Source organism: Amblyomma americanum, chromosome 11 (assembly GCF_052857255.1).
Source record: "Amblyomma americanum isolate KBUSLIRL-KWMA chromosome 11, ASM5285725v1, whole genome shotgun sequence".
Classification (NCBI taxonomy): Eukaryota; Metazoa; Arthropoda; class Arachnida; order Ixodida; family Ixodidae; genus Amblyomma; species Amblyomma americanum.
Genome location: NC_135507.1, coordinates 101,579,999 through 101,606,328, shown reverse-complemented (window position 1 = coordinate 101,606,328; position 26,330 = coordinate 101,579,999). Strand labels below are relative to the sequence as shown.

Genomic DNA, 26,330 nt, shown 5'->3' with positions numbered 1-26,330 from the left:
AGCGCCTCCGCGGCCGGAAAAATCTCGAATGTCCAGCGTTGACGACCGCTGGGCAGGAAGAGATGAGATGGCGTCCGTGTTGGTCCCCTGGATTGCAATATCATCGCCCCCAAGGCAGAACCCAAAGCACCACCAACAAAGGAAAGCGCAGGTGGGACGTTCCAAAGAGCAAAGCACTGCCCCACCCGCAATCGCTCGGACTTCGCCAAAGAATCACCAGGCTTCTTCCATTGACAACAATACACTTTTAAAAAATTGTGTTCAAATTTGGGTTAATGTTGTGCCGACTGAGCGCGAAACATCTCCTTTTGAAACTGCCACAGCCGGATTACTCGGAACAAAGTAAAAAAAAACACTCACACAGGAGGAGATTCCTCTTAGTTCTCCCGCTTACATCAGTCTGCTCAAGCCATCAGCATTTCCGTGCAGTTTCCCCTTCTTATAACGCACCGAGAAATTGTACTGTTGGAGAGCCAGACTCCATCTGAGCAAGCGACCATTTTTGGGGGACATCTGTCGCAGCCACGTTAAAGGACAATGGTCAGTCTCAAATACAAACTTTGCTCCGTACAGGTAACACGACAACTTCTGCGCTGCCCAAACTAAACACGCTCACTCTTTTTCGGAAGCGCTCTACGCTTCCTCTCTACTGGTCAGTTTGCGGCTGATGTACAGAACTGGGTGTTCTTCATGGTCGTAGCCAACTTGGCTTAAGACAGCACCCAGCCCTCTATCGCTGGCATCACACTGGACTATGAACTCTTTCCCATAGTCAGGGGTCCTGAGCAAGGGTCGGGACACGAGTGCTTCCTTCAGGCTTTTGAAGGCGTTTTCTTTTTGGTTATCCCAACTTCAGTTAAGGGACTAGCCCGCTTTGAGTAGTTAGGAATGTATCGCTGGTAGTACCCAACTAATCCCAAAAATGAGCGAATGGCCGTTTTCGTCCGTGGTTGCGGAAATGCTGCGATCGGGGCAATCTTTAACTCGGATGGGCTCCTAGTTCCCTGGCCTACAACGTGGCCCAAGTACGTCACCTGTGCGCAACCAAATCTACACTTTTCTGCCTTCAGTGTCAGTCCAGCCTGTCGTAAACTAGAAAACACGGTCTTTAAAAGTTCTAGATGCTCTTGCCAGGTTTCCGAAAAAATTGCCACATCGTCTAAATAAGGGAGTGCAAAGCACTGCATGTCCTTCAGTACGATGTCCATGAGTTTCGAAAAGCTGTAGCGGGCATTCTTCAACCCAAAACTAAGCATTAAGGGTCGAAAGGTGCCCGCTGGGGAGATGAAAGCGGCATACCTGCTCGCGCTTTCTGAGAGGGGAACTTGCCAATATCCCCGTACGAGATCGAGGGTGGAAATGAATTTCGCGCCGCTCACCCTTTCTATCCTTTCCTCTATGTTGGGAATCGGGTATAGCTGATCCCTGGTAATTGCATTAAGCTTTCTATAATCCACGCAGGGACGAGGATCTTTCCCTGGGGCCTCAACAAGAATTAGCGGTGAGGTATAGTCACTTTCCGCTGGCTCTACAACCCCTAACTCCAACATGCGCTGAATTTCCGCGTCCATTATTTCTTTTTGCCGCGGTGATACCCTGTATGGTTTCGACCGTACCGGCTCATCAGAGGTGAGCTCGATTTCGTGTGTCAGGAGGTGTGTCTTTCCCGGGCGACTGCTAAATAGGTCAGCGAATTCGCTCAACAACTGCTTTAGCGTGTCGACCTGTGTCCCGCTTAGGAAATCTGCATTCACGGAGTGAGCCAGAATGTTTCCCGCGTTTTCACTAGCGTCCGCACCTCCCTTCCAACCCTGACTCTCGCTGTTCAGCTCTTCTGGTTCATTTAGAGTCAGATTGACGATCCCGCTGCGTTCCACGAACGGCTTCATCAGATTGCAATGATAGATTCTCACCTGCTTTCCCCTGCCTGGAACCATTAGCGCGTAATTCGTCTCCGAAAGTTTTTGCAACACTTCTACTGGACCATCCCAGTGAACTTCCAGCTTGTTTTTTCTCGATGGCCGGAGGATCATCACGCGATCGCCCGCGGTGAAACCTCGAAGGCGAGCGTTTCTGTCATAATAGACCTTGGCGGCCTCCTGGGCAGCTTTCATATTTGGATTTACTAATTCCCTCGTGTTGTTAAGGCGGTCCAGTAGCTTAAGCACGTACTCAACCACTGTCTGGTTCTCTCCTGTCCCTTCCCACATTTCTCTCAGCATTCGGAGGGGAGAGCGGAGGGCTCTTCCGTACACGAGTTCTGCTGGCGTAAACCCCGTAGCTTCGTGGGGGACTGTTCGTAAAGCGAAAAGTGTGGCCGGCAGACAATCCTCCCAGTCTGCTTTATGCTCATAACAAAGAGCGCGTAGCACCCGCTTCAGCACCGAATGCCATTTCTTTACACTGTTGGACTGCGGATGATACACCGAGCTGTGCAACAGTTTTATTCCGCATCTTTCTAGGAATGTGGTCGTCAAGGCGCTTGTAAAGACCGTCGCCTGATCGGCTTGGATTTCGGCCGGAAATCCTATTCTCGCGAACACTAACAAAAGGGCATCAACTATTTCTGTGGAGCTCAAGTCCTTCAACGGAATTGCTTCGGGAAATTTTGTGGCGGGACATAGCATAGTAAGCAAGTACTTATAGCCTGATTTCGTTTTAGGCAAAGGGCCTACTGTGTCTATTACAAGCCGGCGGAAAGGTTCCGAGATCAATGGAACAATTTTCATTGGAGCCTTCCATGTCTCTCCGGGCTTGCCCACGAGCTGGCACGCATCGCATGATTTTACGTAGCGTTCTGCATCTTTGAAACAACCCGGCCAATAATATTCCATTAATAGGCGCTCCTTTGTTTTATTGATTCCCAGATGTCCTGCCCAGCCATTTCCGTGGCAGAGACTCAGAATGTCCGCTCTGTATTTTTCGGGCACGACCAGCTGATCAAATGTTTTGCCTTTTCTGTCCTGGTAGTGTCGGTATAGTAAGCCTCCCTTCTCATGCATCGTTATGTTGCGTCTCGCGATGCCCTCTTTAGCTGTAAGGTGCAGTCTTTCCAAAGTGGGATCCTGCTTCTGTTCTTTTGTTAGGGACTCCCTGTTCACCTGCAGAAGGCGATCAAAACTACGCGATGTTGGAGATAAGACGGATCCTTCAGCGTTTTATGATTCCTCTACCGACTTAGTGTTTGAAGTCCCTCGTCGCTCATTTGCTCGGTCAGCTGTCTGGCTTTCATTCCTCGTTGGTTCACTTCCCTCCTCATTTGATTGCAACGATATGCTGGCTGGTGCGTCTCTGGCTACCTGAGGTTCGGAAATCTGACTTAGTTGAGATGCGAGCTGACGAGTTTTCGATCTTGTCAAAGCTTGTATCACCCCGCTTCCGAGTTTCTGGCCTCTCTCGCGTAGCAATTGGTCTGATCGATTCGAGAAGAGGTAAGGATATTGAAGTGGCACTGCCTTCGAAACTGCGGCCTCAGTGATTAGCTCTCCAAACGGTCCACAGATTATCGCTCCAGCTATGGGAAGGCATACACTGTGTTCTTCTACTGCCTGTTTTATCCACGAGACTTCTCCCGTAAAATCGTCCACTGACACGTAAGACGAGTGGACAACGTCCATCGTCGCGGCGCTATCACGAAGCACCCTGCACGGTTTCCCGTTAACGTGCAGCTCGTGCAGGTATGGCTTAAGGAGCTCTAGATTCTCGTCGTTATCCTCGACGCACGAGAACACCAAACGTTGCTTTGTACATTTGGCTGCAAAGTGCCCGACACCATTGCAGTTGTAGCAACGAAATGGCCTACTAGCCTCAAACTCTTTATCGCGGCTTTGTCTGCTCCCTGTCTCTTCGCCTGTTCTTCACGCTTTTCTGGCGCTACCTTCGTTGCCTCTGATTGCTCCGAACTTCTAGCACTTCGCGTCTTTCTGCTAGGCCCTTTATCTCGCATCGCGTTTCGAGCGTGTGACGCACCCTCTTCAGTGCTCAACCTTCTGCGCGAAACGTACTCCTCTGCTAGTTCAGCGGCCGATTTTTTCCCTGTCTTGAACCCACAGTTTCACCACTTGGGGAATGCTTCGGTAAAATTGCTCAAGGCAAAAAGACTCAATGATTTTGTCTCGGCTTTCATAAACCTCGGCTCCTTTTAGCCACTCTAGCAGATTCGTCTTTAGTCCATACGCGAAATCCGGATAGCCCTCGCTATCGTTTTTCATTGCGTTCCTGAAGCGCTGTCGGAAAGCTTCGGCTGACAGCCGGTACCTTTTTAGCAGGCTGGCTTTGACTTTTTCGTAGTCAGCTGCGTCTTGTGTGCTAAGTCTCGCTATGACTTCAGCTACTTCACATGGCAAGAGTGTCAGAAGCCGTTGAGGCCATGTACTGCGAGCAAAGTTCTCCCTTTCGCAAGTTCTCTCAAAGTTTCCCAGGTACAATCCTATGTCCCTTCCACTTTCATAGGGCTGCATGAATCTGTTCATTCTATATGATTGTACATCGCTTGCTCTTTCAGGAGACCCGGCTCTCGAACTGTCGCCTTTTTTTTTCGATTTTCGCTTTCAAGCTGCAATCGCTTTAGATTTCTTTCTTCTTTTTCAGCTTCCCACTTTTGCCGTTCTTTCTCTTTTTCCCATTCCGCTTCCCTTTTTCTTTTTTCTTCCTGTACCAAATTCCACGTATCTGCCAGCTGATCGTCATCTACGTGCTTTTGAATTGTCTTCCATATTTCAAGTTTTGTAATTTTTCCCTGTACTTCTATTGACAGTTCCTCGCATAACAACAGCAAGTCCGACTTTGACAATTTCATAAGGTCCATGACAATGCCTTCTCCGCTTTGGCAATGCTATCTTCAAAATGTCGTGAGATTACCCTTTCTCAATTGACATACACTTCCCAGTGATTCTAGATTATTCTCTCAAAATCTGAAGACTGGCGAATCCTATAGCAAAATGCCGAAACGCTTACCGGTTGAGAAATCACGATGTCGCACGGTCCATCCCAGCTGCTGCCAACCAGTTGTTGGGGACGAGGGGTCCTTGAGTGAGCTGACTCTTTCAGCACCGCAGGCCCCTTCTCCGAATGACGTTGTCGGACTTGGTTATGAAGGAAACTGTACAGGGGGTTTATTTTACATTATTTACAAGATTTTGGAACCCATTGGAGGGTGATGGGGGAAGGTCGGAGGATCTGAGAAGATCTGAGGATGATCGAGGATTCTTTCTCACGGCACTCGTCGTCCGGTTTAAAAAGGGTCCGGTCCCTAGGATTCCCCCAGGTTCGAGGAAGTATTCGCCAGGTTGGGCGTGGCCTAACTTGCGTTGTCGTACACACACACACACACACACACACACACACACACACACACACACACACACACACACACACACACACACACACACCACTTCACATAGGGACACGCCCCCGTCACATGCCTCGCCGGAGAAAGAGGGTGCCGCTCGACAATCGCCCCCACCAGAGAGAGCGTTGTCTTCGCGTCCGAACGACAGTTCTCACGCTCCAGCCGGACACGTCTTCCGGGAAGTCCGAATGGGCGAGGCGCCGGCGAGCAGACATAGTTGAAGGGGTGAGTCACCCCTGCTCGGTTCTGGCGGTCGCTAACTGCCTCCGTGCCGCACGGTAGATCGTCCGGGAACAAGGTTTACAAACGGCAGTGGAATCCTCCGTCTCGAATCCAATAAACCTCGCGAGGACCGGCCGTGGGAACCCAGATGCCTATCGCAGTGCAGGGACCCCGGCTGCAGGTGTCCTGGCCGAATACGCAGATGAATCAGACCACCGGCTGTCGCCAGAAACCTTACAGCAGCCAGGAGCGCGCTCAGTAACGGGCCACCTTGGAGGAAGCTTAGGCGGTGCCCGGACGAGGTGTGAAGTGTTTGTTGCAGGTCGAGGGAGGGGAACGCAGCGCTCTGCTTGGGAATGTCCCAGCGCCTTCGTGAGTTCCTCGCGGGCGCGCGTGTCCGATTCATTTCGCTCTGATGGCCACCGCCGCCGCCAGTGCTGCGAAAGAGGAGGAGGGGGGGTGGACTCGATCGCTCTCGGCTTTGTGTCTGGCCGACTTGATCAGCGGAAAGACAACGCCACCGCCTCGCTTTTCTGTGCTCTCTCGCTGCGCGCTGCTGGGCGTTGCTGAAGCGGTTCTGCTGCAGGGGCAGTCAGGAGAGGGTAAGCCCGAATAAATGAACAGTTCGTTTCACGTTCGGCTTTTCTCGGCGCCACTTCCATGGCTATTGTCAGTGGGGCGGAGGTGCGACAGAAGCCTTCGGCGCTGCATGCCCCGTTTGCTAGCCGTGCAGAACGAAATGCACTCTGGCGATATAATGAACGCGATGCAGTCCTCGCACTAGAGTCTTGATTGGCTGTGGCTGTGGCACACTACCCGCCAAGTCGCGGCATCGATCTCGGCACTGGCTACCGCATTTAGATGGAGGCGAAATGCCAAACTCGCTTGTGCTCTGCAGCTTCAGTGTGCGTCAAAGAGGCCCAGGGGTCGAAGTTAATCGGAAAGTTAATCCGAGGTTAATCCCCCTCATCTATGGCCTCCTGCACTGTCGATCTGCAGCTTCTGGATGTTAAACCCCAAATAGCATACCGAGCCTTGTGCCGAATTAACTGCTATAACTAAAGGAGCTGGTAGTTTTTCGTTCAATAGTTTACTCGGCTGCTGCCCCGAAAGACACGGGATCGATCCCGGCCGCGGCGGTCGAATTTCGATGGAGGCGAAATTCTAGAGGCCCGTGTGCTGTGCGATGTCAGTGCACGTTAAAGAACCCCAGGTGGTCGAAATTTCCGGAGCCCTTCACTACGGCGTCCCTCATAGCCTGAATTGCTTTGGGACGTTAAACCCCAATAAACCACTAAACCAGCAGTTTACTCGGCGGAGTGTTACGTGCAGTCGTTGGCCATGCTCATAGCGCATGCTCGGTTGTTGTTCGGCGTCATCGTGTCCGCGAACAAAAACGGTTAGTGCGGTCACATCGTCTCATTGCGGAATTTCGCTTTCGTTGTTACGCCTTGATTGTTCTGCACTCCGTCCCTGGCTAACGCGTCCCTTATGTCCCTGACTAAACATTGCCTCGAGCCTTCGAACAACGCCGTGCATTTCTTGGGCTATTTTCTTTTTTTCGGCGCAGCGGGGCTTAGAGAACAACAGTGCGTGTACGCCCCACTTCTGCCCCTCATACAACATCAATTATTCTTGGGCGTCCTTCCGACCACCAAAGTACGCCATGGAGTGCGTGAGTGCGCACGGCAAAATTAAACTCGGAAGCCCCGTGTCTCGGCGTTTTTCTTTTCCATCGTGTGCACAGCAGCAGCGAGGTTAATCGAGCAGCTCGTATCAACGTCCGCCTCTGTCGGCATCGGATAGCTTTCCATTTGTTCGGCCTCTCGTGATCAGCTCGGTGGGCAGAAATCGAGCGCCTTCTTCCCTGCGACTAACCGCCCCACCTAATGGGCCCAGCTCTTGTGTGTTCGGAACCGGCCGAAAAGGGCGTTGTTTTGATGTCGTTACACTGCTCGTGTTAGGTGCCTCGTCAAGTCGTAAGACCAGTAGACAGACCTGCCTTTCTTGTTCTTCGGTTCCTTTTTTTCTAGTTTTTTTTTAATTCCTGCATTTGAGGTTGCATGGGCGTTACAGGACGCTCGGGTCCGCTGTTACCGGGAAATGGGTGCCCTTGTTTCTCTTGCAAGTTGTGGTTAACGCACTGCGATTGCATCCTACCCCCTGCCTGAAATCACCACTTGTTACGCGACCCGCGTGTTCAGAATTACCGGCATCAATTCGTGGCTGCCCCGGTGTTTTTTTTTTTTTCATAATTCTGTATTCTGCTCTTCGCAAAAGTATTGCCATATAACGGTGACTTCGCAAAGTTGTTGGGGCATCCGGGAGCAGCGATGGTTCCAGTAGCGGTAGCATGCTTTACTCTCGCTCGCCTCACCTGACCAGGTTTCCTTAAAGGAGTATAGACACCTAATTTTGGTTACATGCTTTCTTGTCTACAATGATGCGGAAGGCTCTACTTAGCATGAATTACCGTGTGATATTCGCCTACAACCGCTAATTAATTTATATTGAATTTTTTTTCTGTCATGCTGTTTCGGTTTCGATTTCAACAGCCTATGATGATGATGATACCAACTTTATTTTCCACCAGATAAGGAGGCCCCCGACTCCCCGTTATATCCCCGTTCCCGGCACGCAGGCCCGGGTGACGAACGATGGCTGTGACGTCAAAGAGTGCTCTTGTGTCAAGGGAGGCATGGAAAAACGTCCATGTAATCGCTGCTTGATCGTTTTAATTTGCTGCAGCGCTGAAGCCAGCTTTCCTCAAGAGCGGGAATGCCAGTGAATATGGAAGCAGCGCTTATACTGCAGTTTTTCATGCCTCACGTGACCTTTAAGCACACGTCACAGTCCTCGTTCGGCTGTTGAAACCGAAACAGCACGAGAACGAAATGCGATTATAAATTATTTAGCCGTCGTGGGAGAATACCAGGTGGTAATCCGTGTATAATAAAGAAAACCTTACGCATCATTACAGACAAGAAAACGCGCACCCAAAATTTAGGTATATATACTTCTTTAACGCGTGCGTTTGGTCGCCATGTTAGCCACCTCTTGTTATGCTTATTAATAATAATGATGATAATTGGTTTTTGGGGGAAAGGAAATGGCGCAGTATCTGTCTCATATATCGTTGGACACCTGAACCGCGCCGTAAGGGAAGGGATAAAGGAGGGAGTGAAAGAAGACATGAAGAGAGAGGTGCCGTAGTGGAGGGCTCCGGAATAATTTCGACCACCTGGGGATCTTTAACGTGCAGTGACATCGCACAGCACACGGGCGCATTAGCGTTATTCCTCCATAAAAACGCAGCCGCCGCGGCCGGGTTCGAACTTATGCTTATTCTCGACTGGCGCATTTTGGACGCCGCTTGTAGACAGTCGAACTGCTTCGGGAATGGTTGAGCAAAGGGAAGCGCGGCGGCGTTTGGGAGCCTATTTTTTGGGGCTTGTTTCTGGGCCGCGTGACTTCCGCGCGTCACGCGTACACTCGGCTCCGCTTCGTATCCGTTCTGTTCGGGGACTCGCACTGGTGGGTCCGCGTCGCCCTGAGCGCGCACTCGATCCGGCCTAATGGAGCCGGTGAGCTGCTCGGGGATTACGCCGGATTTGCCGCCTCGGATCCCGGCGACGGCTGGAGTGTGTTTCGTGTCGGCCGCTCTCGGCTAAGCATCTTGCCAGGCGATGGCCATTAGCCAGTGTCATATGAGGCCAGCATAAAAGCGGCGCTCAGTGCCTTTTTCTTTTCTGACTGCGGGCTGACAAGTTTCTGTTGCGTTCAGTGGATTTCGCCGTGCTTCAGCTGCGTGAACTCTATTTTATGTCCGCGAGAAGAATCCGCTGTACGCTGCGAGGGAAAGCACAAATCCCGTCCTCATACCGCATGTGCACAACATGCAATGCGTTTTCGGCTTGACGGCGCTTACTTTCGGACGTCCCGATGTATGGCTAGCACGTTTATGAGCTCAATTGTGGACAGATAGAAAGGCACTGAATTACATTTTATTCTTTCGCGCTTTCTTTAGGCAGTGTGTAGACTGTGCATAGACTTCGGTCTATAAGGTGAATAGACTGCCTACAGACAAATCGTAGAGAATATTCTATCGGCAATACAAATCCCATAGACAGTCTGTAGACAATCTATAGATTTATAGCCGTACACATTTAGCGGACTTTTTTTTTCTATAGACTATGAATAGGGAAAAATATGTTAATGAAGATGAATTTTTATGGCGCAAGGGCATCTGTGGCCAAAGAGCACCATGGGACAAGGTTGTTTCTTCTACTCAAGGTGGGGTTAACTGCGCATTCCCCAAGCATTTCACTCTGAACAAGCCGAGCACCAGGCCAGGGGAAAGCTTGTATCCATTCTGTGACCGGTGGGTACCCGGCGGCACTGCGGATGGAACCCCACACCTCCCGCATGCAAGACGGATGCTCAAACGACTAGGCCACCGCTGCGGTTCGAATAGGGAAAAATAAATATCTATTGAAAGGCAATAGAGTTCATATGAAGTCTATAGACTGCCTCTATAGACCACTTTTATAGGGGGGGGGGGGGGGGGGGTGCCAAGGTGCAAACCTATCCAGAAGCAACAGCGAGTGAAGAAGGCGTCCGTAAACAAGTGGCACTCGAAGTTGTCTCAAACAGGCCGTGAGGCTTCGATTTCTAGAGCTTTATCGGCACTTGGGGCACTGCGTTGCGATGTCGCTCTCGCTGAAACAGGTACAACAGTGTGGAACGTGATGTAATTAAGGCACACGGCATGCATCCGCTTAGCGTGCACTTCCTCGTGTATACACAGCTCACCTGCTCGCGCCGCCGCGGGTGGTAATCCCGTTTGCGGTCATAACCAGTTTTTTTTTTATTTATTACTTACGTTATCCGCCAACCTGATACTCTGATGCCCCCTGCTACGCTTGCCCTTTCCAGTAGCGAAGTCGATGCTATAACTGTCGCAGCCTCCCATCTACACCGGTGATAATTGGTTTCCAAATTTGGTTTGTGGTTTATGGGGGTTTAACGCCCCAAAGCGACTCAGGCTATGCGGGACGCCGTAGCGAAGAGCTCCGGAAATTTCGACCACCTGGCGGTTCTTTAACGTGCGCTTACATCGCGCAGTACAAGGGCGCCTAGCATTTCGCCTCCGTCGAAATTCGACCGCCGCGGCAGGGATCGAGCCCGCGTCTTTCGGGTGAGCAGCGCACTGTGACCGCTCAGCCACCGCCGCGGCTTGATGTTCAAATTTAGCGGAACGCTGTGATTGGAGCCGTGCTGGTCAGGTGACATCTGTGACGTCTTCACTGTCTCGGCCAATCAGGGAATTTCGTCTCGGACATCGCGCTGTTTTTATTGTGACCAGAGCTCTACCGCTATCCCGATAAAAGAAATAGGCAGTGGTCCCAGACGTCGAATCGTAATTTCGCTTTCTACGTGTTGTGGCTCAGCGCTGCGTACGTAAACAAGTGGAAACACGTGGGCCGCCGCCGTCGTGGCTCGCTCCTCTTCTTCGGCCCGCACTGCTCGCAGCGCGGTGGCCCCCAAGCAAGGATCGAGTTGGGGCCGATCATGTTTTCGCAGCTGCGCTTTCTCACGTTCCGCTGTCGTCGGTCGCTCCTCCCGCGGCCCGCCCAAAACGAAGAGACAGTCCGGGTGTATACAGCAAGAGCTGGAGGAAGCGAAGAGGGAAAAAACTCCTGACTGATATTATTTGAAGTCTATTGCTTGGCTAGGAAATTGATCGCCGCTTCTGATCAGACGCAAAGGCGCGAAGACGCAGTGCTCCGAAAAGTTTGGATGAAGGGCGTAGTATCCGGTGTGTAGAAGCAATGTCGTCGTACCAAGCACGTCCCTGTGCTGCCTATACGAGGGCTCGTCTACCTGTAATTGTAATCGTTTGCCTGACCACACACCCGCACACTCATCCGTGCCCATTCACATCACCGCTCATCCGTGCACCGCCTTGCCCATTCAGTCGCCAGGGGTAGATTTAGGGTTCTCGGATTTCTTCCGTTGTAAAGATGAATCTCGTGATTTTCCGAACTGGAATTTCTCGTCCCCGCCCTTAATAAATGCGCTCCTAACGCTCACCCACCCATCTGTCCACTCAATCATCTACACTCTCCCCCACTCTCCTTACTCAGTGCAGGAGAGCGGAAATTTGGGACAGTTAGTGCATATTTTTCAGGAAAACCCGTCCAAAAAAGACGGAAGGACTGGAAGAGGAATGCACATAACTAAGGCTGGACTAACAAATGTGCTTTCAGATAAGCCTGTAGCCTTTTGCCATGCTGCATGAACCGCAAAATCGCAAGCCACCGCGACGCTCATGCGTGCTCCCGTAACATACCGATTCTATTCCATTTCTCTGTACACAAATGGCACAGTATCAGTTTCAGTATCGTCAAATTATGCAAGCACTGGTGTGGCCCCGCTTTAACAAGGCATCGAAAATGGCGTACACAAATACAAGATGGTGCAGCATACGGTGCTTGTTGAAAGCAGTGTCATTCACGCTGCCTCACTCACTCACCCTCGCTCAATCGCTCGCTCGCTGTACACTGGACGCAAGCCGGTCCACTCCCTCAAGATGGCAGGCGTGCTGAGAGGGGTTTCCTATACTGAACCCCCTCGGTGTTCGCAAGTCGCGCTGGAAACGCGGTGAGCGCCAAATGTGTATACTAAGACAAAGCAGCCTCAAGCAGAGCAACGTATGTGGTATGTACACCCATTCCGCAGCGCCTTGTTTCCTGGAAGGCGCGTAGCGCTGTCCCAGGCGAGCCTCTCAGCTCCCCATAACCTATACGCCTGCAGCAACATGTTCCCGGAATATATTCGGTGCAATAGAAGGACATACTTCGCCACAGGCGAATTCTGAAATTTATACCCAGCCCCTCTCTCTCCGCTTCGCCTATAGGCACGTGCGGCCCCCGGTTGTCGGACTTCGCCCTTCCCCCGTACACACGCTGCGCGGACAGACGCTGGTGCCTGCATAACGTATACGCCATTGCGAGCGGCATGATGAACGGCCCGCCTTGTTTTTCAATTTATCACCGGGGGATGCGAGCTGGATTCCTTCTCCGACCTCACGTGACCTTTCGAAACTCCCCTCCCCCTCCTCGCTTTCTCCCCTCCCCCTCCTCGCCGCCTTACGCGAGAAGAAGCCCCTCTTGCGGCTGCGGATGGCAGCGATTTATGGGACAGCGACGTTCGGATCTCGGTTTTTTCTCTTTCGTTTGCCCGCATGGAGGCACTGTTTACACGGTGTACTCGCCAAAGTGCAAGCGCTGAGTGCCGTAGGACATACTCAGCGGAAAAGAAACAAGCGGCCTCGGGCGGAAGGATGGGAACACTGTGTGGCTCTTCTTACGCAAGGGAAGCTGCGGTCTCAGAGTAATGCGGCCGCTTAGGGGTTGCTCACCAACCTGGCTGTTGGCAGCGAATGCTCATAAGGCGTCCACACCAAGCTGCCTGGTCGCCTTCTTGAAATGGGTGTTTTATTTTTTAGCAGGATAGCTTATCTTCTAAGGGATCTTATTCAAAATTCTGCAAGACCGCTTTTCACCGTTCACTCTACCGAGGTGACGAAGCTGTCTCATGGAACAACTGTAAAGTGTACAAAACCAACACCGAAGGCACCCATTGAAAATGACATCCAAACGCAATGAGGAGGAGGAGGAGGAAGAGGAGAAGGAAAGGCAGGTCAGAAGCAGAAACCGGTTTGCTCCCACCGGGGAGGGGGGGTGGGGGAATGATGGGATATAAAGGTGAAGGAGAAAAGTGAGTAGATTGTAATTGTTGGCGTTGTAATTGTTGGGTGGGGTCGGCCGTCTCGTTTGGGTCAAATGCGATACGTGGGAAAGCCACAGCGTTTGTAAGCTGAAGGAGCTGCTGCCAGCATCCAAGTAGTTGCCGAGGAAGACAGTTCGTTTAGAAGTGGAAGGACCTACTGGGACTTGGCTTTCTAGTATACTACGCCAAGTGTGCGATGCTATAATAATAATAATTGGTTTGGGGGGGGGGGGGGGGAGGAAATGGCGCAGTATCTGTCTCATATATCGGCGGACACCGGAACCGCGCCGTAAAGGAAGGGATAAAGGAGGGAATGAAAGAAGAAAGGAAGAGAGAGGTGCCGTTGTGGAGGGCTCCGGAATAATTTCGACCACCTGGGGATCTTTAACGTGCACTGACGTCGCACAGCACACGGGCGCCTTAGCGTTTTGCCTCCATCGAAACGCGGCCGCCGCGGACGGGTTCGAACCCGGGAACTCCGGATCAGTAGCTGAGCGCACTAACCACTGAGCTACCGCGGCATCCGCTGATTATTGCAGCTGGTCGAAATATTAGTGTTCAGGCGTGCACCGCACCCGCCGCGGTGGCTCAGTGGTTAGGGCGCTCGACTACTGATCCGGAGTTCCCGGGTTCGAACCCGACCGCGGCGGCTGCGTTTTTATGGAGGAAAAACGCTAAGGCGCCCGTGTGCTGTGCGATGTCAGTGCACGTTAAAGACCCCAGGTGGTCGAAATAATTCCGGAGCCCTCCACAACGGCACCTCTCTCTTCCTTTCTTCTTTCATTCCCTCCTTTATCCCTTCCTTTACGGCGCGGTTCAGGTGTCCGCCGATATATGAGACAGATACTGCGCCATTTCCTCCCCCCCAAAAAAAACAAAAAAACAGGCGTGCATCGCGGCAATTTCTTGTTTTCCTCCTTTCTTCCCTTCGTTCACGGCGCAGTGCTAGGGTCCATCCAGAGTGAGACAATTACTCCGCCTCTTGTTTCCTGCTTTCTACCATCCAACATGATATCGCGTCTTTGATTCTCTCCGTGGCGTGTTTGCCGACAAGCAGCCTCAACGTGTCTGCTAGGCCTCGTGCACATCATTGCATAACGTTGTTCGTGCCAGCGGTATTGCTGCGCGCGCATCGCTCATTACAGTTGGAGTCACTGGTTCCAGTGATTCTATTTATGTTTGCCCATGTAAATTACTTGGAGTTTTTGCAAATGATGACGTCATGTTTTTTTGTGAGGCCGGTGCCTCGATAATCTTTCTGGCGACTTGCCAAGGTCATTCACCGATCAGCCACCTTACTGAACGGACCGGTCTATGTGAAAAGTTCACTTTCCGGGCGTACCGTTTATCACGATGTCCTCTAAAATAAGGTGCTGGCTACGTCATAGAGTAATTAATTCATTCATAAAGCTTTCAAGTATTCGCCGGAAAATGTGACGCCTTGAAGAGCTTTTATTAGACGTGTTTAGTATACCGGAGACGTACTAGCCGTGACGTATACCGGTTCACCGGACCCCTCCTGCGCACGCGCAGTTGCTCTACCTGACTCCAACAGTGCCACTGCGCATGCGCAGGAGGGTTCCGGTGAACCGGTATACGTCACGGCTAGTACGTCTCCGGTATACTAAACACGTCTATTTTAGCCATCTGGTTCTGGGAAAACAGCGCAAAATACGAGGACAGCAAGGAAAGAAAACAACAGGACCAGCGCTTCCTTGCTGTCCTCGTATTCTGCGCTGTTTTCCCAGAAGTAGTATCACCAACTCGCCCGTCTTGCCATCTTGTTAGATATTTCTGCACTGCGTTTTTGCGTCGTCTCACCCGAGCTGTGCTTTCTTTCTCTCCCTCTCCGTGCAGGCACCATGGCGGTGCACAGTCACAGCGCGACCAAGGCGGACTACCATCCGCCAAGGGTGGCCCTCGTCCTCGGCTGCATCCTCCTCCTCTCGACGCCGACCTTCGCACGACGCGGGGGTGAGTTGTGCCGTTCCGTTCTCACTCGCGGCTAGCTAGCCCTGCTCAACTGCGCTGACCATAGCGGGGCCTTGTTCCTTCCATCTCGAATCCTTGACACCGAGTGCATCCCCATGGACGTCGTGGTGGGGGCAACGTCTCCTTAGTATTAGCAGTATTTATTTGGCCATATAATACAATATGCCCTCGAGGTGATGCTAAAGGAGGAAGACGAGGCAAGCCTCCTGACGAGGGCTATACACCACGAATAATACGGGATGTGCGGGCGGGATGTGGCGCTCTGCGATCGGGCGTTTTTTTTTTTTTTTTCGCGCAAGTGGAAATCGCCGTGGAGCGAATCTGAAACCGTGCTCTTTTCTCTGTGATGCCTCTATTGGTCGAATACTCCTTAACTGAACATTCAGGGAAAATGCAAGTTGGCCTGTACCGACGGATTGCCGTGTTCTAATGTAAAATATATTATTTACCTGACGAACGCTGCTTTCACTATAGAAAAATGGGCTTAGTGGTTACAGCATCCGCCTCGCTTGCGGCAGGTGCGGGGTTCGGACCTCAAGGCTATTCACTACCCGCCGGTGTTTAGATGGGCCTGGTGACCGGGTTATCTCTGTGTTAAAATGCTTGGGAAACGGGTCTTTGTCTCGATCGTGTGTAGATGAAGATACCTTGCGCCATGGCGCCCTTTGACCAAAGAAGCCCTTCCGCCGTAAAAAAATCATCATCATCTGAACTTGGGTTCACTGCATGGGCTGCCTTTGATCACCTTTTTTCCCAGTTGTCCCCCACAACGTTGCGTAGCCGCGTTTTTGGAAGTAAATTAAATCAAATCAGAAGGCAAAAAAAAAGAATGAAGTACAGGCATCGACTCCTGCGGACGTTTTGGCAAACAAACTGCGGTGGCGTCAATGTCTTTTTTTTTTTTACGGATCTCTGGCGCTAGGCTTTACCGCCCTTCACTTCAAGCGGTGATCATGGAGTCTTGTGTCAGAGAGTCTCAGTCGAGTGGCAGAAGTGGGAAATGTTTCATATTTATATCCAATTTTCTCGAAAGCAGGTAGTTTTGTTTCTCGAACAGCCATTAGCGTAGTTACAAACAACGAAACAGTCGGTTTCTACAGAGAAGAAAACTGGACGGAATTGTACTGAACGTACCACGAAGCTTCTTTCCTTTTCTTTTCCCTTGCAATAGAGCATTCATTCATTCTAAAGCCGCGAATACCACTGAACCCGTTGTGCCGCGGAGCCGTGCCAGCGTAACTCGCAGTGATGCAGTTCCTGTGTGCAGTGGCGTAGCACTGCCGATTCTTTTCTCTGGCGGTCCGCATAACCTCGAAGGTCAGACGGCTAACACGTCAGTAGAGGTACAGCGAACGGAAGAGGAAAGGGGAGGGGAAGGAAAGCAAGAGGAGGGGAAAAATAGCGCAAAAGGACCGTGAAAGCACATCCCGTGTGGCGTTGGTTCGGATGTTGCACGCCGAACGCAATTGTAACCCTATTCCCTAGAGTCCGGAGCCGTCTCGCCGAGTTACCGCGTACTGGGCGCCAGAGCGCGCAGTGGTGCTTTGAGTGAGGAGGATATCGGGACTGAGAGCGGGAAGAGCCAGGCGGGAGGAGGGGAAGCGAAGGGGATGCGACGCTCTGCTCTGGCGGGCGGTTTGACGGGCTGTCAGTCCGTGGGCCACGCAGCCGGGCCGTTTGATCGCGTAACCCGAGATCTCGGTTTCCTTTTCCGATTCCCTCTTCGGTGCCGTGTGGGACCCGCGGCGGCTGAGGACCGACCGCTGTGGGGAGCCGCGACCCAAGCCGTGGCTTCTTTTTCCCAACTTACCTTTTTCGCGTTTCTTTCGTTTATTTTTTGTTTACTCGTCTCCCGTTTCCGGTCGTGAACGCCAGTTCTTGGCAGCGAGTGCGCGGCTTTTCTGGCGCTTTTTCGCGCCTGCGTGGGAAAACTGAGCCGCGCGCTGTGCGCAAAAACAATCAGTGCGCTGCAGTGGGGCGGCGAGCGTTCGCGCGGACGCTTGGACGCGCCCGCCTTTCGCACTGAAAGGAGCCGTGATTGGAGCACCGGCCCCGCAGTTGCGTTCACGGTTGGTCTGTGCGCAACGCGTGGACGCGCTGTAGCGTTGAGTGAAGCACGCGAATAATCTGTGCGCGTTTCCTGCTCTGGCCACCTCTGTGTTCAGCGCGCAGCAGCGCACAATGACGCAGCTGGGCACGTCTGGCTCGAAACGCTAATGTTTTCTATTGCACACGGTACGTATGTTCCCGGGACAGCCCTCGGTGGGGGCAACGTGGAATTCCTCTGCCAGAGGTGTCCTCGGGTAGAGCGAGGCGTTGTACTGCTGACTTTGTGCGATGAGCAGCGCCCTTGTCGTCATCATTATCCGCCTGTATAGCAGAGTTGCGTCCGCGTTTCAGGTGGTATCTGAGCCGAGTATGCGTCAGCGTGTTCAGCGTTTGTGGCCGCGGATGTGTCGCTTGCGTCCAGAGGCCTTCACTGCGCAACCCTCTGTGCCCGATGGAAGACGAGAAGAGTTAGGGATGGCCTCCCAAGGGAATGTGGTGCGCGTGTGACAGCGAGTTGCGTGTCGGGGTCGAATCGCCGCTGTGACGACCGCCTCCTCCAGTCGAGCAGCAGGTGCGGAGAGAGTGTGGGCCCAGTAGGCCTCTCCTTTCGACGCACTCCGACCAGTGGTCCTTGTATATAAACCTCGTCGGTTGTTCTGAAACGTTTACCCTCTGCGTCACTGAAAAGTGAATATACTGGGACGGCAGGAAGGGCTTAAGGCCACCTACGCAACCACGGGACGGACGGCCGCATTGAACTGCGCTTTATTTGCTACGCTGGATAAGTGTTTAGTCACGACTACAACGCGCAGTACCAGGCGAGCAACGTAGAAGATGGTTCAGGGGGCGGAGGGAGTGGTTGAGTCTCCGCTCGGTGCTTTAAACCAAGACAAGCGCGTGTTGAGCGGCGCTTCGAAAGCTGGGGAGCAACGAAAGCAAAGACCAGAAGCACCGACGTGAAGAGGAGGAGGCAGCGTGGGAGCCGCTTGCTTCCCGCCGTCGAAGCCGGCGTCGATCATCGCGATCAGGTTTCGCTGTCGGGGACGTCGCGCGGCCGTCATGGCCAATCGGACGACGTTCAGCTGCGCCTCATGTCAGATGAGCTTGGTGCGTGTTTTCTTTTTCTGTGCTCTTTTATTTTGACCTCTCATTTTACTTCCTCCCCGTTCTAAAACTGTCTCGCGTGACGACTGTCGCCGTGAAAACTAGACGAGACGTGGGCCGGCGCTGTTGGGGTCCACGCATCGGAGGGCTTGCCTCTGCGTGCCCTGCCTTTTGTTTTTGTTGCATGAGCCGGCTGCTGGAATGCTTGAGAGCGCCCCCTCTGTTGTAGGGGCGCAGCGGTCCGTGCCTTACGCGCTGGAACGCCCGTGTGACACGTCTGATTACTGTTGCGACGCGGAAGCTTCCAGACACGCCGGGGGCGTGCTTGAGAAAGAGAACGACGGACCGGGACAGGTGAAGGCCACCGGCTATATTAGCGCAGTTACCGCCCGTTCGTGTCGGTTAGTTGTGCGCTGCCACAGTATCATTGGTATGACAGTCACGTGCACAGGCTGTGTGTAATGCTTCCTGAGCTCCGCTGACTGATTCGTTTGAAAGCCGTGAGCAGAAGTGTGAGTGTTTAGGAAGTGTAGTCCCTTAACTGCGACAGGTCTAGCGCAAGCTAAGAGAAAAAATAAAAAAAAAGCCTGCCTGGGACATGCTGCTCTGACGTCGGCGGATAACACCAGCTTTCGGCAGCAGAGCTTTCGCGGTCGTTACTGGGTGTGCGCGACGATGTGAACTACTCAGCGCTGTCGAAGCAGCGTCGGCTGACACCCTCTCAGTCCCTGTGGCCCCCTTGAATGTTCCTTATTGTTCTTCGGAGCAGCGCTCTTCGGTCTAGTCCCTGGTGCGGCCTTGAAGGGTCTGAGCATTTCGTAAATGCTGAAATCATCGAGCTCTGTCGGAGGACCCAGTCCAGGGTGAGGATCGCGAGCGGAAGGACACATCGGCATCGTCGACATGCACCGCTCTCGCCCTGCTGCTGTCGTCGTTCGGCTCAACGTTGTCTCGCCTACTTGCTCAAGGTTGCAGGGGCCTCGCTGCGGCGTCGTCAAAGAGCAGCGGCATCGCACCGGAACTACGGCCGCAGAGTGTTGCTGGTTGTGTGCGCGCCCTGCCTACGGTGGAGGCGGTCGGCAGCCGGTTTGCGTCGGCGCGCAATCATCTTAATGCACGGGGGCTGACGCGCAATTCTCTTACCGCGAGACGTCGGTCGGAAAAAGCGCGCGCCGAAACAGGAGAGTCGCGAGGCGGGCGTGTAGCAAACGGGTTCTGACACGTCGGCCTCCGCTCCCGTGCGCCGGTCAAGAGCGGCACGGACGTCAATCAGAGCGCCGCTCGGGGTGCCGTCATTATGTGGGCAGCCCGTGTCCGCGCTACTTGCCGCCGCCGCCGCTGCACCTGTCACTGGCTTTCGCCGTAATTTCGGGAAGGGCCGCCGCCCGATGGGAAAAGAGAGAATGGGAGCGGAATTTAAATAGACTGCTTCCGGCAAGCCGGCTTCCGCGACGGTTAATGCTTCTCCGCTCCTGCCAATAGCCGTACCCTTTAACTGCCTGCCACTCGCTGGTGAAGTACTACGCGTCAGCCGGAGCGATGGCTTGGACTGGATTTAGCGCTCCGCGTGTCATTTTGTTAGCGAGGTCCTTTGGAGAACGAAATGGCCAAGTGAAGAGAAAGAGCAGCGCCGTGTTTGAAATAGTGTGGGACGTGGCTGTATATAGAAGTCGTGAACGTAGCCACTGGGAATAGCAGAGGAGCCGGCACGTGTCAGCAGCGGTGTGACGGCAAATCAATGATAGAACGTACAGCACGCTTTTGTGCAGTGGCGCGCAGGAAGGGAAAGAAATAAGCGAGGCGGAGCTGCAAAACCAGCATCACAGACTCCCGGTTACCCTGGGGTGTCACTCGGGGCAGGTTTAGGTTTGCCAAAACTGCGTCAGGGCGGCTATAGAGCGGTCTAGACGGGCGCTCTGCGAGCACGTCGTTCAGGCAAGGGCATTTTGCTGACGCCTGCGTTCCATCCGCAGACTTGATCGCTGCTCTAGTTGGCATTCCTCCGCGCGCAAAAAACAAAAACAAAGAAAAAAGAAGGCAATGGAAGAAGAGGTTCGGGAAGTGCGTCGTTTGACAGAGCACACCGCTGAATGTAGAGAATGAGCAACTGGCAGCAAGGATTTTTTTTTTTTTTGCCGTGTTTTGGATTCCACAGGTGCAGCGGCACTACCGAGAGGCATTCTGACAAGAGGCAACTCGTAGAGATTAGCACGTGACAGGCAGTCCCTCAAGGTGTACAAGCCACTCTCGCAGCAGAGAAAGCATGTTTGGGATAGTCAAACGTGGGTAACGAAGAAGCCTCGATTAAGGGACGTTTTCAGAAACGTACAAGAGAGAGAACGAGGACCTCCGCTAAGGTGCAAGCCTTGCGAGAGAGCGGAAACAATGTTTGATTTATGTTGTTTTTCTCGGTACGGAAAGGCCGCTGTAATTGTCGCAGTTCTCGTTGGACAGCTCAACCGGGCCGTCAGTGAACGGATAAAGGAAAAGGAACCAATGCTGTGTAACGAAGCGAGAAAGAGTGGGGACAAGCCCGTATCGAACTGGCGCCGATAAAGACATCGGTAAACATTGAGGAGCGCTGAGCCAACCTTGGCTTCATCCGAGAGAACTGGCAGGAAGCGGAGATGGAAAACGTTTGACAAGAGACAGAGAAGAAAATAAGGAAAACTCGTTTTTATTCGAACTTCGAAACACACTTGCGCGCCCTACAGGCTGCGTTCGTTTAGGAGTGTGCATACAGGCTCGGGATTTCAGCTTCCGAGACTCCCCCGACAAGACGGCAACAAAGAAGATCGTCTTGTCGGCGAGCGATCGTATGCATACGTACAGGAGTCGGTGACAGAAAGCAGGAAATAACAGAAAGGAAGTTTCAGGCCGGCCGAACCCACTTCAATTTACAGTTCCCGAAACTATGCGGGCTCCCGGGAAAAAAGCCTGTCTGGCTGCATGTTCACTCCGCTTGTTTTCCCTTTCCCGGGCTCGAAGACGATCCGCAGCCGATAGCTTTTGCGAAGGAACCCTCGCCCTTTCGACTTGGGCAAAATCCAATATCGGAATCTTCTTGGGCGGTATCTGTTGCAAAGAGAGCGCGGCTGAGGGAAAAAAAGTAGAGGAAGAGGAGACGAAGCGGAGGACGCAGAGCGGATGTTGCTTGAAGGGGGCGCGCGGTGGAAAGGAGAAGAGAAAACCCGCGAACAGAAAAGAGAACAGGGCCGCTAGACAAAGAAACTAGTCGGCACACGGGAGCAGAAGGACGACTAGAACAACGCACCTTCCCGGCCCTATGTAGGCATGAAAAAACGAAACAGGCAGAGATTGGAGATCACAACTGCAAGAAGTGGGGAACGACAGGCAGAAGTGGAAGGTCGTCCTCACTGACAGGTGTACCTTCGGCAGCGAACGGGAAAAAGAAAGGCGACAGAACAAAAGTAATTAATGAAAATAAACTTAGAAAGAAAGAGAGAGAGAAAGGGTGACGTAGAAAGACAGAAAGAAAGAAGGAAAGAAAGAAGGCGAACTGGGGCCGCATCTCGGTTGTATAGCTGTCAGCGAAAGGGGTAAGAACGTCGAAACGCGGAAGCGACAACGACGGGAAGAAACGGGAAAAAGATTTGTCAACTGCAGCCCGATCGAGGCTCTGCTTCTTTTTTTTTTTTTTGCTGCCGCCGTTGGGAATGAAAGAACGCGCGCACGTGCAGAGGTGTGCGCGGCCAGTCGTAACTTCTTCGTACCGTGCACATATAGAGTGCTCCGATCCTTTCCCTCCCTCTTCTCTGCACTTCCCTGCTTGCCGGCTGAACTCCTTTTGAGTTGCGGGAACTTTGGGAAGTTTGTTAGGTCCCCTCTCTCCTTGGCCGGGCGAACAGAAGCCGCTCCGCTGATCTCTCGAATCGAGGAGCACCGGTGGAAGATCTTTCCGTTTTCCTCCGACGCCGAGGGCGTCCTTATTGAATCACGGCCTTCCTCCCTCCCCGCGGGCCTTGCTTTTCAGCGACCGCTTGCTTCGGCTGTTCCCAACTCGGCGCGTGTCTCTCCGGGCTGTGGACGCCGGGGAGGAGACGACGCGGAGCAGGTATACGCCCTAGGGTCTCTCTCTCTCTCTGTCCGGGGGCCACCGCGTGCGTCGAGGTGTGACATCGAGGCGACGGCTCTGCAAGTTTGTTTCTACCCCGAGGCACGTATCTCGAAAGTTCCAGGGCACTTTTTTATCTTTCGTTGGCCCTCCTGTGTAATATTTTTTTTCCTCGGCCGAACTTTCGCTCCCGATTCCGCCCATACTTGGGCGTTTTATCCTCAAGCGGCTGGGGCACTGTGCGGGGAAGGCTGTACGGCCGACTTTCCGTTGGGAGGTGGGTCGGTGGCTCCGCTTGTGAGCGTCCTACTAGGCACATCGTGTAATTCACGATGCGACTGAAAAAAAAAATGGCTGCACAGACCGATTCGAGTGCAACGTAGGAAGCCTCAGAAGTCAAGAATAATGAGCACTGGTGGTCAGCGTTTAAGTTGTCCTACTCATTCTTCGCTTTTTTTTTTCTTGCCGGTTGTTATGCGGTGGGATTCTCCTGACGTCGACTGGATCAGTGAAGAGCTGTTCGCAGCCTCCCCCATTTGAATCCGAAAACGCGTTGGCCGCTTCCAATCGTGTGAGTGCTCCCCATGAAGACGCTGCGCAGTGACGGCGATTCGGTTCTAGCGCATTTCGGGTCGTCGCTGTGCGCACGCCTTTGATCCAGTGGCTGTTAACGAAGCATCTATAAAATTGGAGGGGACATTTAGGCTCCGCCTTAACGGCATGACGGGATAGCTTTAGTGGGTTAATCTCCATGTATGCAGAATTGGTCATTCTCTACTTTACATTCATAAATCCCTGGTTGTCCTCATACCTCTCCTTGCGCAGTGGTGCAGCGGTTCAGCGGTTCAGCGATGTGCCACTGCCCTACGATGGCAGGTGCTCCCAACGGTGGGCCTTTGCTCTTCCCAAATGACCAATCATTAAATTAACTGCCACCTCCCACGTTGGGCAGTTTGCTCACTATCCCGCGGGCAGGTTGTGATGACTCCGCAAGGTCACGTGACCTAGGTGGTCCACGTGCCTCCTACGTTGCTCTCCGGGGACCACCTGCCTTAGCCATGCACGTGATTTTTCGCTCACAACGCCGACGCCGGATATTCTGGGGAACGGGGCCTTTAACGCCCTCGCGTTAGTATGGGACGGGCGCACAAAACACGAATGTGAGCAAAACAAGAGGGAACAATATGTCGGTGCGGGGGGCCAGAAATGGTGGCGTCATCTTGCGGCGGCAGCTGCAACCTACATCAGCGGCGCCCTGCTTTGTCTTTGTGGCGCTCTGTCACGCCAGAGGTGCTTTTCCGACGGCTGCAGTTTCCGGTCGTTGCTGTTTTCCATGGCTTGCTGTTCGCTCTTAGTCTAGCCCGAGTGTGTTCTCCGTCTTTTTCGGAAAACTAAAGCGGCGGATATCGACGTAATCGTTTCGCCAGCACCGGTGGTTATACTAAACGCATGGATGGAGTGATCCTTCGCACAAGATGTCGGCATCCCGTATATGGTTAGTTTTCCTTCTCTGCACATCTTTTAATGTGGCACAAGGAGAGGATGAACGCCATTGGCCTCAACTAACGACACTTCCCGAAATTTATGGCCGATAGTTGCCGCCTCGGGCGGTGGCAGCAAGGACAGTGTCACCAGCCAAAAACATGACCCGTATTGAATAAGAAGTTCGCCAACGTCAACAACAGCAGCATGTATGCCTTGGAGAGCTCCAGCAGTGTGTAATCAGAATTGCAATGTGCAGTCGCAACGGGTACGAAGTTGATCGATGGATTTTGCCCTGGTGGAATCAATTTCTGCCTTGCACGACGGTGGCTTGGTTTGTAGTAAGTATGACGATATGAGGAAGCAAGAGGTCTGCTGTGCACGCTCAGATGTTCTTGAAAAGATAAAAGATTAATACGCGCATGTTAATTAAACCTACGTGCTTAAGGTTAATTCGCGCGGTGCCAAGTAAGCGCCTGGCATCATTCTATCCTCATCTGTTGTTTCCAGGGCCTCTGTAATATAGCCCTTCTCTTTGTGTGGCTCGCCTACAGGCGTGTCTCAGCAATAGCGGGAGCCTGCCATGGCGCGAGCCGGTAACAAAGGAATCAGCGTGGAACAGAATCGTCGTATTATCCCTGACAGGCCGTAAAGGACGTCAAAGGGCGTAGCGCTTTCAGGCAACCGGCTCGCGTGCGTGCACATCCGCGGCGTCCCCGTCTGTCGTCAGTCCGTCTCGGTCGCTGAAGGGGTTTCTAAAGAGCCCCCCGCACTCGGCTCTTAATTAGGTCGTGCCCGCATACTATGTACACCGAGGCTGCCCGAAACCCGTGCGCGGCCGCCGCTCGCGCACCCGCATTGTTGACGGCTACCGACCGTTAACTCCGCCGCCTGCTGCCGCGGTGACCGCTAGGCGGCGCCGGCGGCCGGAGGTTGGGGAGGGAGCATCGTCATTAGGACGTCGTTAACCGATTCGCTCTAGCGGGGCGTAATGATGACGGAAACGCACCCTCACCGCCCTCGCCTCGGCGCTTTTTTTAGGGAAGAAGGAAAAGGAAAATACGCGCACGTAGCCGCCTTCGCCTCTTGCGAGGGGAACCCCAGGGCAGCGTCTCTCTCCCCCACCCTGCGTGCTTGCGCGGAACGCGAGCGGGCGTGAAGCGTCGCGGAAAGTCGTGAGAATCGCCAAGTTCGCGAGCCGTGGGAAAACCGCGTTGTTCAGGGTGTCGTCTTGGATTTGGAAGCGTATGCACGTATCGCTGTGCACCGATGTGCATTGAAGGCGCTGCGGCAACGTCTGGAGGCACCAAACGGGCGCTGAAGAGAACGCGCCTAGCGACAGTAAGCCGGACTGTCTAACCAGTTGTGACGATGAGGTTGCCTGCCATCCGAACGAAAATCGCGACAGGCGCTGGCGAGCTCCATTATATATGAGCACAGCAGCCGATTTGTGATTTGTCGCCGGGGGTACCAAAGGAGGAGAACCGTTTTTTTAGGGCGTTTCGCGTCGCAGTGCTTACCCACCGAGGTTAGCAGTGATAGTAATCACAGAGTTGACGCTTAAGCCGCCCCTAAGCGGACTTCGTTGCAGGTGTCAGCGTTCTTTTGTATACATTACGATAGCATTTCCAGCCTTCAGCGTGGTGGCTGGTCACGTGGTGCGGCGCAGCTGCCGGCAAAACCGAGTGGTGGGAGGGGAGAGAGTGAATCCACGTCCAGGGGCGAAGATGAAGAAGGAATTCGGCTGACCGAGTTTCACTGGGCCAGACGTAGTTATCGCGTCACTCCAGGTTTAACCAGAACTAAACCACAGTCAATTTTTTTTTTTTCAGCCTCTTTCGTTGGCAAGAAACATCTCGTCCAGATTGCGCTTAGTCCTGTTCTCTGCTTGACTCGTGCTTCATTGAACGGCGGTCTGCTGGTGCCTCTCACGTCACTCGCACGTATGTAATTTGTCGAGCTCCAAGGACTAAGTGACGTATAGCGTCGTTGCGGTTTCTCCTGCGTTAGGCCTCCCTTGCTTTCTAGCGCGCGGTGCGTCCTTGTTACAGCCGTTGTCGCAAAATGCATGAAATGAACGTGAACATTCCGGCAGATATCTGCCTGGTGGGGAGATGAATTAGAGAGAAAGAACTGTACCACACCGACCATAGTCTCCAGGGAGGACCGACGTTTCTGCGCCAACTGGGCACCTTCAGGGTTGACTGCGTCTCTTGGTTCCGCCCAGTCAACCCTGAAGAAGAGCCCAAAGTTGGCGCCAAA

General features: G+C 53.0%; 1 protein-coding gene across 5 annotated transcripts in view; it reads left to right on the top strand.

Moving 5' to 3' along the window:
* LOC144111213 (latrophilin Cirl-like) overlaps positions 1-26,330 on the top strand; it is a 378,723-nt gene that overhangs the window by 150,651 nt on the left and 201,742 nt on the right. For all 5 annotated transcript variants that reach the window (XM_077644425.1, XM_077644426.1, XM_077644424.1 and 2 more), the window contains one exon: positions 15,224-15,340. In XM_077644425.1, coding sequence (XP_077500551.1) covers positions 15,229-15,340 — 112 coding nt within the window. In that variant the 5' untranslated portion in view covers positions 15,224-15,228. The remainder of the gene's footprint in view (positions 1-15,223; positions 15,341-26,330) is intronic.